Raw genomic sequence first — 10,427 nt, 5'->3', positions numbered from 1 at the left:
TTTCTGATCCATGCAAACATGGTTCAACCACACAAAGGCATTGGTTATAGTTAGAGTGAAAACCCCAGACTCTGGTACATACTACTGCAATAGGCAACCAACAGCAGATCTAAGAGTGACATAAAAATCTGCAAAAAAGGTCCCAACCTACCCCACCACAAAGAGTGGAACCAATATGAATGTACAAAGCAGAACAAATATATTTAGAAAATAGAAGACCAACTACCCCCCATAGCCCGTTGGAAAGTGTGTGTTGCTTTAGTTAATGGTTTTGGAGTGCTTGTGAATGAACGATTATCTTCATATTGAGATATTGGTCAAAAAGGAGAGCTGCAGCCATATGAGAAACTACTATTGAGGACATCAAGATGGGGCCCGGAGTTTCTTGACCACGTGAATTCAGGGCTCTACAGCGAGGTCATAACCACCTTGGTCAATTTGAAGATTGTCAGTTGTTGTATAAATTAATAATCCCATGTTTCTGTTAGAATATATAAAAAATAAAGTAAGCAAAGGTTACACACAAGCTAACTACTTGTCTGTCCCTCGATATTGTGGGCTGAATTGTTACAATTTAGTGGCATTTCTTCGACTTGATATGTGCAGCGTCCAATTATCTTTTCTTGTACTAATAGAACAGTGCATTCGGAAAGTATTCAGACCCCTTGACTATTTCCACATTTTGTTACGTTACAGTCTTATTCTAAAATTGATTAAATAGTTTTTTCCCCTCATCAATCTACACACAATACCCCATAATGACAAAGCAAAAAGCACAGATCTGGGGAAGGGTACTAAAAAATGCAGCATTGAAGGTCCCCAAGAACACAGTGGCCTCCATCATTCTTAAATGGAAGAAGTTTGGAACCACCAACTCTTCCTAGAGCTGGCCACCTGGCCAAACTGAGCAATCGGGGAAGAAGGGCCTTGGTCAGGGAGGTGACCAAGAACCAGATGGTCACTCTGACAGAGCTCCAGAGTACCTCTGTGGAGATGGGAGAAACTTCCAGATGGACAACCATCTCTGCAGCACTCCACCAATCAGGCCTTTATGGTAGAGTGACCAGACGGAAGCCACTCCTCAGTAAAAGGCACATGACAGCCCGCTTGGAGTTTGCCAAAAGGCACCTAAAGGACCTCAGACCATGAGAAACAAGATTCTCTGGTCTGATGAAAACAAGATTAAACTCTAAGGCCTGAATGCCAAGCGTCACGTCTGGAGGAAACCTGGCACCATCCCTGCGGTGAAGCATGGTGGTGGCAGCATAATGCTGTGGGGATGTTTTTCAGGGACTAGGAGACTAGTCAGGATCGAGGGACAGATGAACGGAGCAAAGTACAGAGAGATCCTTGATGAAAACCTGCTCCAGAGCGCTCAGGACCTCAGACTGGGGTGAAGGTTCACCTTCCAACAGGACAACGACCCTAACTACACAGCCAAGACAACGCAGGAGTGGCTTCGGGACAAGTCTCTGAATGTCCTTGAGTGGCCCAGCCAGAGCCCGAACTTGAACCTGATCGAATATCTCTGGAAAGACCTGAAAATAGCTGTGCAGCGACGCTCCCCATCCAATCTGACAGAGCTTGAGAGAATTTGCAGAGAAGAATGGGAGAAACTCACCAAATACAGATGTGCCAAGCTTGTAGCGTCATACCCAAGACTCAAGGCTGTAATTGCTGCCAAAGGTGCTTCAACAAAGTACTGAGTAAAGGGTCTGAATACTTTTGTAAATGTGATATTTCAGTTTTTATTTTTAATACATTTGCAAACATTTCTAAAAACCTGTTTTTGCTTTGTCATTATGGGGTATTGTGTGTAGATTGATGAGGGGGAAAAACGATTTAATCCATTTTAGAATAAGGCTGTAACGTAACAAAATGTGGAAAAAGTCAATGGGTCTGAATACTTTCCGAATGCACTGTAATTATAGAGGTTCCTTTTCAAGCACAAATTGTACATTATCATTTGGCGTTCACGCCTTGATATAGTTTTTTCTTCTTGTATAACTGCATTGTAATAATATATAATTTCCATGTTATTTTGGACAATTGACAATTTTTCATAGCTGGATTCACACATCTGAACTTGTGGTCACTGACAAATGTCAGTTTCATTTTATCATTACATTGTTCTCATATCCTGTACTAAATGTACACTGTTGATTTTTATAATGGATAAATAAAGTATGTTTTGTAATGTTTTTAAAACATGTATATAATTTATTTTTTTCACCTTTATTTAACCAGGTAAGCCAGTTGAGAACAAGTTCTCATTTACAACTGCGATCTGGCCAAGATAAAGCAAAGCAGTGCGATAAAAACAACAACACAGTTACATATGGAATAAACAAAACGTACAGTCAATAACACAATAGAAAATCTATATACAGTGTGTGCAAATGTAGTAAGTTATGGAGGTAAGGCAATAAATAGGCCATAGTGCAAATTAATTACAATTTAGTATTAACACTGGAGTGATAGATGTGCAGAAGATGATGTGCAAATAGAGATACTGGGGTGCAAATGAGCAAAATAAATAACAATGTAAATAACAATATGGGGATGAGGTAGTTGGGTGGGCTAATTACAGATGGGCTGTGTACAGGTGCAGTGATCGGTAAGCTGCTCTGACAACTGATGCTTAAAGTTAGTGAGGGAGATAAGTGTCTCCAGCTTCAGAGATTTTTGTAGTTCGTTCCAATCATTTGCAGCAGAGAACTGGAAGGAATGGCAGCCAAAAGAGGTGTTGGCTTTGGGGATGACCAGTGAGATATACCTGCTGGAACGCATACTACGGGTGGGTGTTGCCATTGTGACCAATGAGCTAAGATAAGGCAGAGATTTGCCTAGAAGTGATTTATAGATGACCTGGAGCCAGTGGGTTTGGCGACGAATATGTAGTGAGGGCCAGCCAACGAGCGCGTACAGGTCACAATGGTGGGTAGGGGCTTTGGTGACAAAACGGATGGCACTGTGAAAGACTACATCAAATTTGCTGAGTAGAGTGTTGGAAGCTATTTTGTAAATGACATCGCCGAAGTCAAGGATCGGTAGGATAGTCAGTTTTACAAGGGCATGTTTAGCAGCATGAGTGAAGAAGGCTTTGATGCAAAATAAGAAGCCGATTCTAGATTTAACTTTGGATTGGAGATGCTTAATGTGAGTCTGGAAGGAGAGTTTACAGTCTAACCAGACACCTAGGTATTTGTAGTTGTCCACATATTCTAAGTCAGACCCGCCGAGAGTAGTGATTCTAGTCGGGCGGGCGGGTGCAAGCAGCGTTCGATTGAAGAGCATGCATTTAGTTTTACTAGCGTTTAAGAGCAGTTGGAGGCCACGGAAGGAGTGTTGTATGGCATTGAAGCTCGTCTGGAGGTTTGTTAACACAGTGTCCAATGAAGGGCCAGATGTATACAAAATGGTGTCGTCTGCGTAGAGGTGGATCTGAGAGTCACCAGCAGCAAGAGCGACATCATTGATATACACAGAGAAGAGAGTCGGCCCGAGAATTGAACCCGGTGGCACCCCCATAGAGACTGCCAGAGGTCCAGACAACAGGCCCACTGATTTGACACATTGAACTCTAATATTTGAAAGGGATAGGTGCTTTACAAGCCCCTTGTTTTTTTTATGTCTCCTGCACATGTACATTTCTTTTGTCTTTTAATTATCATAATTTTGTTTTGTCTTTTTCTTGTTTAAATAATCTAATAATGTAATTTATGTACTTATCATGAAAAATATGCAGTGCTCAATCTTGAGAAACATCCATTAAAACAGTTGGTTTAAAATACAATGATTGTATCTCTATTACAGTATGTCGGATGATGGACCGTATTACAGTGGCTTGCGAAAGTATTCACCCCCCTTGGCATTTTTCGTATCTTGTTGCCTTACAACCTGGAATTAAAATGGATTTTTGGGGGGTTTGTATCATTTGATTTACACAACATGCCTACCACTTTGAAGATGCAAAATATTTTATTTTGTGAAACAAACAAGAAATAAGACAAAAAAACTGAAAACTTGAGCGTGCATAACTATTCAACACCCCCCCAAAGTCAATACTTTGTAGAGCCACCTTTTGCAGCAATTACAGCTGCAAGTCTCTTGGGGTACGTCTCTATAAGCTTGGCACATCTAGCCACTGGGACTTTTGCCCATTCTTCAAGGCAAAACCGCTCCAGCTCCTTCAAGTTGGATGGGTTCCGCTGGTGTACAGCAATCTTTAAGTCATACCACAGATTCTCAATTGGATTGAGGTCTGGGCTTTGACTAGGCCATTCCAAGACATTTAAATGTTTCCCCTTAAACCACTCGTTTGTTGCTATAGCAGTATGCTTAGGGTCATTGTCCTGCTGGAAGGTGAACCTCCGTCCCAGTCTCAAATCTCTGGAAGACTGAAACAGGTGTTTCCCTCAAGAATTTCCCTGTATTTAGCGCCATCCATCATTCCTTCAATTCTGACCAGTTTCCCAGTCCCTGCCGATGAAAAACATCCCCACAGCATGATGCTGCCACCACCATGTTTCACTGTGGGGATGGTGTTCTCAGGGTGATGAGAGGTGTTGGGTTTGCGCCAGACATAGCGTTTTCCTTTATGGCCAAAAAGCTACATTTTAGTCTCATCTGACCGGAGCACCTTCATCCATATGTTTGGGGAGTCTCCCACATGCCTTTTGGCGAACACCAAACGTGTTTGCTTATTTTTTTCTTTAAACAATGGCTTTTTTCTGGCCACTCTTCCGTAAAGCCCAGCTCTGTGGAGTGTACAGCTTAAAGTGTTCCTATGGACAGATACTCCAATCTCTGCTGTGGAGCTTTGCAGCTCCTTCAGGGTTATCTTTGGTCTCTTTGTTGCCTCTCTGATTAATGTCCTCCTTGCCTGGTCCGTGAGTTTTGGTGGGCGGCCCTTTCTTGGCAGGTTTGTTGTGGTGCCATATTCTTTCAATTTTTTAATAATCAATTTAATGGTGCTCCGTGGGATGTTCAAAGTTTTGGATATTTTTTTATAACCCAACCCTGATCTGTACTTCTCCACAACTTTGTCCCTGACCTGTTTGGAGAGCTCCTTGGTCTTCATGGTGCCCCTTGCTTAGTGGTGTTGCAGACTCTAGGGCCTTTCAGAACAGGTGTATATATACTGAGATCATGTGACAGATCATGTGACACTTAGATTGCACACAGGTGGACTTTATTTAACTAATTATGTGACTTCTGAAGGTAATTGGTTGCACCAGATCTTATTTAGGGGCTTCATAGCAAAGGGGGTGAATGCATATGCACACACCACTTTTCCGTTATTTATTTTTTATAATTTTTTGTAACAAGTAATTTTTTTCATTTCACTTCACCAATTTGAACTATTTTGTGTACAGGTTGTAATGCAACAAAATAGGAAAAACGCCAAGGGGGATGAATACTTTTGCAAGGCACTGTACAGTATGTATGAAGTTTGTAAGACTAAATGTTGTGTGTATGTACAAACACATGCACACGCTTCAGTATTATTCAGAAGTTCCTCATTTGAATTAAAATCTGACTGAAGTCTGACGTTAGTTCCCAGTCAGCCAGACAATTTACAGAGCAGCGATGTTCTTTTATCTTAACTTTCTAATCTTTGGGTATATCTGCAATGCCTGCACTGGTAAGTACATTTAAAAATGTATCCAAATCATTGTATTGGTTGTTTGAAGATCTGGACAAGGTGTGCACCTGTTGTAGTAGCATGAGCTCTGTTGGCTAATTGGAAAAACTGTACACAACTATTCACAATCTATTTTTAACCTCAGTCTAGTCTGATCGAAGCTCAGTTTTGCTTATGATTTCATTGTCTATCATAGGCAGCAACATTAATATTTTCCTACTCAAGTATCTTAAAGAAAGAATAGACTACTATAGGGTTAGATCCAGGGTACAAAATGTAGCATCTTGAGGTGTGGATCCTAACCCTTTATTGATGTTTCTTATGACAGGGATACTCCAAAAGACAATGCCTGAGAAAAAACAGCAACCTTGAGCTGTAATCCCCCTGTGGGAAGTTGCGTAACATGGAGCAAAGAAATAGATTGTAAAAAAGTAGACATTGTCACTTTACAAGAAGGAGTCCAACACAGAAAACACATTCCTGATCCAGGCAAACGTTATGGTTCAACAACAGACAACTCATTGGTTATAGTGAGTTCGAAAGTCTCCGAATCTGAGATCTACTTCTGCAATAGCCAACTAACAGTATATCTGAGAGTGATGTCAAACAATAGCATGAATGTCCCAATAACCAACTGTTCTAGAGAGAGACCAAACACAGGACACAATAATACTAAGCACGTTTTGGTTGGTGTAGTTTCTGGTTTTGGGGTGCTTCTGTTAACGATTATCTTCATCTGGAGATATTGTTCAAAAAGAAGGGCAGTAAGGGCTGAATCGGAAGGCAACAAAATGGCAGACGACCCCATCTATGCTGTCATAAAGGATGTTGAGGCCGGGCCGAGAGCAGAACGCAGCACAGGGTCAGAGTGAGTCTATATATCACCTGGCTGGTTTTCCAGGAATGAAGGGTGAAGGTACTCCTAAACAAAGTGAATCCCCTTATGTCATGCTCCATATTCCGCAAGCTGAAGTCACAACAGTGAGGGCATAAATTCCTTGGCAATAAATCTACAGGAAATGATAATGACGAGTCTTTGCAAGTCACTCTGAATCATTAAGACATTTCTCACAAGGCTGTTGGATATTGGTTTATTTTTCCATCCTGTGGCCTTGATGTGTGTGAACCTGTTAATGTTTTGCTTAGTCTGCCTCGGAGTACTGAGGGAAAATGTCAATTGGGACAAAGGAATGACAGTGTGGTTTTGAGACAGTGCTGTGTGTTAGTACATTTAAAAGACTATTCAAAAGACTATTGCAGAATAAGTGTTGGCTTTATACATCTGTTCCTTTTTCATGATCTAACTGGAATGGTCAGTGAATTGCTTAGCTTTTACTGCAGGAATAGTATACGCATAATTATTGTACAAATTGTATATACAATCACACTGCCAAAATAATTCATAATTTAAAGTATTTAAAGATTACACCCATTTGAACATGAATAATGAAATAAATTGTTTGATATACTTGCTGTGTATTACACCAAGGAGTAAGATATTCAAGAGGTCATAAACTGTCCATATTTTTTGTATGAGTTTCATCCATGTTATAAACAATGCCACAGCAAAATATATTGCAGGAGTTTTATCAAATGTATTGATTTTGTAAATGTGTCAGTTACAACTTCAATAAAAATGGTACAATTGATCAGTTTCTTGCTGTACATTATTTTGCAGATAGCTAAATGTTTTTACAGGACATAAATACAAACACACAAATGAGCTGTCAGTTATGAAAATCAATATAATCCTAATTATATTCCAGTTCTAAAAAAGTATATATATAAAAAAAAGTTTATACTACAGTACTTACATATGACTGACTTCAATCCCTCAACTTGGAGGAGTCTCAAAATGGACACCAGTAACGCAAAGTGGTCCTCCTCTTATATCATTAAGATATCAAAGCCTTTAAAAGCTATATATTCTCCAACTGAAATCAACAATTGCAGTTATAATGCACAATCCCTTTTATGACATTCAGTGTCAATAGTTTACATTGCGTGTGTACAAGCACTTCATGTAGAAAACTATGCACATAAAACATTGAAATATACATTCTATGTATCTATATGCTTTACAAAAGGGAGTGATTAGTGTTATTGACTGTTCAGGCAATGCCAAAAAGTCCCTAAAATGCAATTTAAGTAGTCATTCAGGGCTATATTTACTTGATCTTTTTGCACTATGCTAAATTGAAATGTGAAACTGTATTATATTTGTACCACCTTATTTAAGAAAGAATTATACTTAAGTGAACTGTGTTTGACATCCACAACTCAAGTATTAGCACCTACAGTATGTACAGTTATGAAAGTGTTTCTGTCAAGTGTTGAATCAGCAGCAGTGATTGTATTAAGTGTGAAACTTGGAAGACATGCGGTCAACTGGAGGTCAACAAAAGCGTAATTCTATTAGCCAGTTAGAAACATGGAGAGCAACACTGTTAGCAACAGCTTTCAGGAGCAGTAGGCACACCAACTGCCTAGGCCCAGAAATACACAATTAAGAGTTGCAGAGTGAAGTCTCGAAAGACTATACTATGCCACCATTAGTTCAACCATTATTCTCACAATCGTGAATATTATGATTCAACCTGCACAAATGCCATGTGACATCAGCTTGACATTTGTGTTTTGTTTTACTGTAGTAGCCACCATTAAAGGTGAAGTCAGACTATTATTACTTCGATAGCTCACCAAAATGACTAAACGTTTCTCCTAAATTGTGAGTGATCATGAGTCATCATTATTGCACTCAAAAGTACCTCTCCTCAGAGTATTTGCATTTGATACATTGTGCAATAATGAGAAATTGGTATCAACATTAAAAGGGGAAGTTCTGTTTTATGGTTTCTAACCTTGAAAGTAGTTTATGGGCTAATAGTCTAAATGTAACCCATGGTTCGGTTAGCCTACTTTTAGGATGAGGAACCATCTAACATTAAGTTATAAATACTGAACATTCCCTTTAAGCAAGTTCTAGAGGCCACGACCAATACAGTACAGAAACAGGCCACCCTTATCAACCCTACAGGAAGTGAAGAGTAATGCCTTCATGGTCAGTTCCCATAGTTACAGCACATCAGTCTCAATTGCATATCACCAGAAATGGTAGAAACTAGAGTTGCCATCGAAATCATAGCTGCATAAAAATAGTTTTTTTGTAAAGCCTCCCTTCAGAACTTTATTTCTGAGTAAACTCTGGTGAACAGGAGGAGAGCAGAGTAGATTACTTAGCAAGTCACTACTGCCAGGACTTTGTAATGTCTTCTAGATTGGCAGCGGTTGCATTACCTTTCGACAAGGCCCGCTTTAGAACCATTTTGTGTCACTGTAATTCACATGTAATAGCAAATATTCTACACTTGTTGTCATTACATTACTTACTAGATTCATAAGAGAAGACTATTTTCTCATGTGTTTGGTCCTCATAAAGAAGTACCATTTCCAAATGTACTGGCGTAACAAGAAAGGAAGAAAACATAACTTTGTTGTACTGAGGTCAATCCCTAGACTGCGACCTGGGAAGGCACTACACACTTTGGCTTTGGGATTAAAGCTGCTCCATCGTAGCCTGGTCACAGATCTGTTTGCACTGTCACGTCAACTCCAATGGTCAATGCATGGCAATTACCATAGGAAATGGCAAAACAGCACAAAAAGATCTGGGGCCAGGCTAGCTCCAACCTGTCCTCATCCAAAATGTCTTCAACCAGTTCCATGGCTGCTGTAGTCGAAGACACCCTTCTTGAAGAACGGGGAGAAGTCACAGATGGCGTGCTTGGACAGCTGCAGACCACCCTCAGAGTCCAAATCAGTGCGGAGTGGAGAGCCCGAGGAGGGCGACATCATTACCTTGAAGAAGTTTTTCAGATATTTCTAGAGCAAACGGAGAAGAGGGAGGTATGACTACAAGTAATAGAGAATACTATAGATTAGTAGTGTGTGAATTAGCAATGACAGTAACATGGACCCCCTAAAAACACACATATGAAAAATAATATATATAAATATATATATATATATATATATATATATAGATATATATATAGATAGATAGATAGTGAGGGAAAAAAGTATTTGATCCCCTGCTGATTTTGTACGTTTTCCCACTGACCAAAAAAAGTCTATAATTTTAATGGTAGGTTTATTTGAACAGTGAGAGACAGAATAACAACAACAAAAAATCCAGAAAAACACATGTCAAAAATGTTATAAATTGATTTGCATTTTAATGAGGGAAATAAGTATTTGACCCCCTCTCAATCAGAAAGATTTCTGGCTCCCAGGTGTCTTTTATACAGGTAACGAGTTGAGATTAGGAGCACACTCTTAAAGGGAGTGCTCCTAATCTCAGTTTGTTACCTGTATAAAAGACACCTGTCCAGAGAAGCAATCAATCAATGAGATTCCAAACTCTCCACCATGGCCAAGACCAAAGAGCTCTCCAAGGATGTCAGGGACAAGATTGTACACAAGGCTGGAATGGGCTACAAGACCATCGCCAAGCAGCTTGGTGAGAAGGTGACAACAGTTGGTGTGATTATTCGCAAATGGAAGAAACACAAAATAACTGTCAATCTCCCTCGGCCTGGGGCTCCATGCAAGATCTCACCTCGTGGAGTTCCAATGATCATGAGAACGGTGAGAAATCAGTCCAGAACTACACGGGAGGATCTTGTCAATGATCTCAAGGCAGCTGGGACCATAGTCACCAAGAAAACAATTGGTAACACACTACGCCGTGAAGGACTGAAATCCTGCAGCGCCTGCAAGG

At 40.0% G+C, this 10,427-nt stretch overlaps 1 protein-coding gene across 3 annotated transcripts in view; it reads right to left on the bottom strand.

The window, feature by feature from the left end:
• Nucleotides 1–6,722: 6,722 nt before the first annotated feature.
• The window catches only part of LOC311130940 (kinesin-like protein KIF16B), a 37,554-nt gene continuing 33,849 nt past the window's right edge, over nucleotides 6,723–10,427 (bottom strand). For all 3 annotated transcript variants that reach the window (XM_084163760.1, XM_084163761.1, XM_084163763.1), the window contains exon 26: nucleotides 6,723–9,529. In XM_084163760.1, coding sequence (XP_084019886.1) covers nucleotides 9,359–9,529 — 171 coding nt within the window. In that variant the 3' untranslated portion in view covers nucleotides 6,723–9,358. The remainder of the gene's footprint in view (nucleotides 9,530–10,427) is intronic.

The sequence above is a fragment of the Coregonus lavaretus genome, assembly GCF_964263955.1.
Source record: "Coregonus lavaretus genome assembly, chromosome: 6".
NCBI lineage: Eukaryota > Metazoa > Chordata > Actinopteri > Salmoniformes > Salmonidae > Coregonus > Coregonus lavaretus.
Note: the sequence above shows the minus strand (reverse complement) of the source record. Positions and strands in the feature narration are given on the sequence as shown.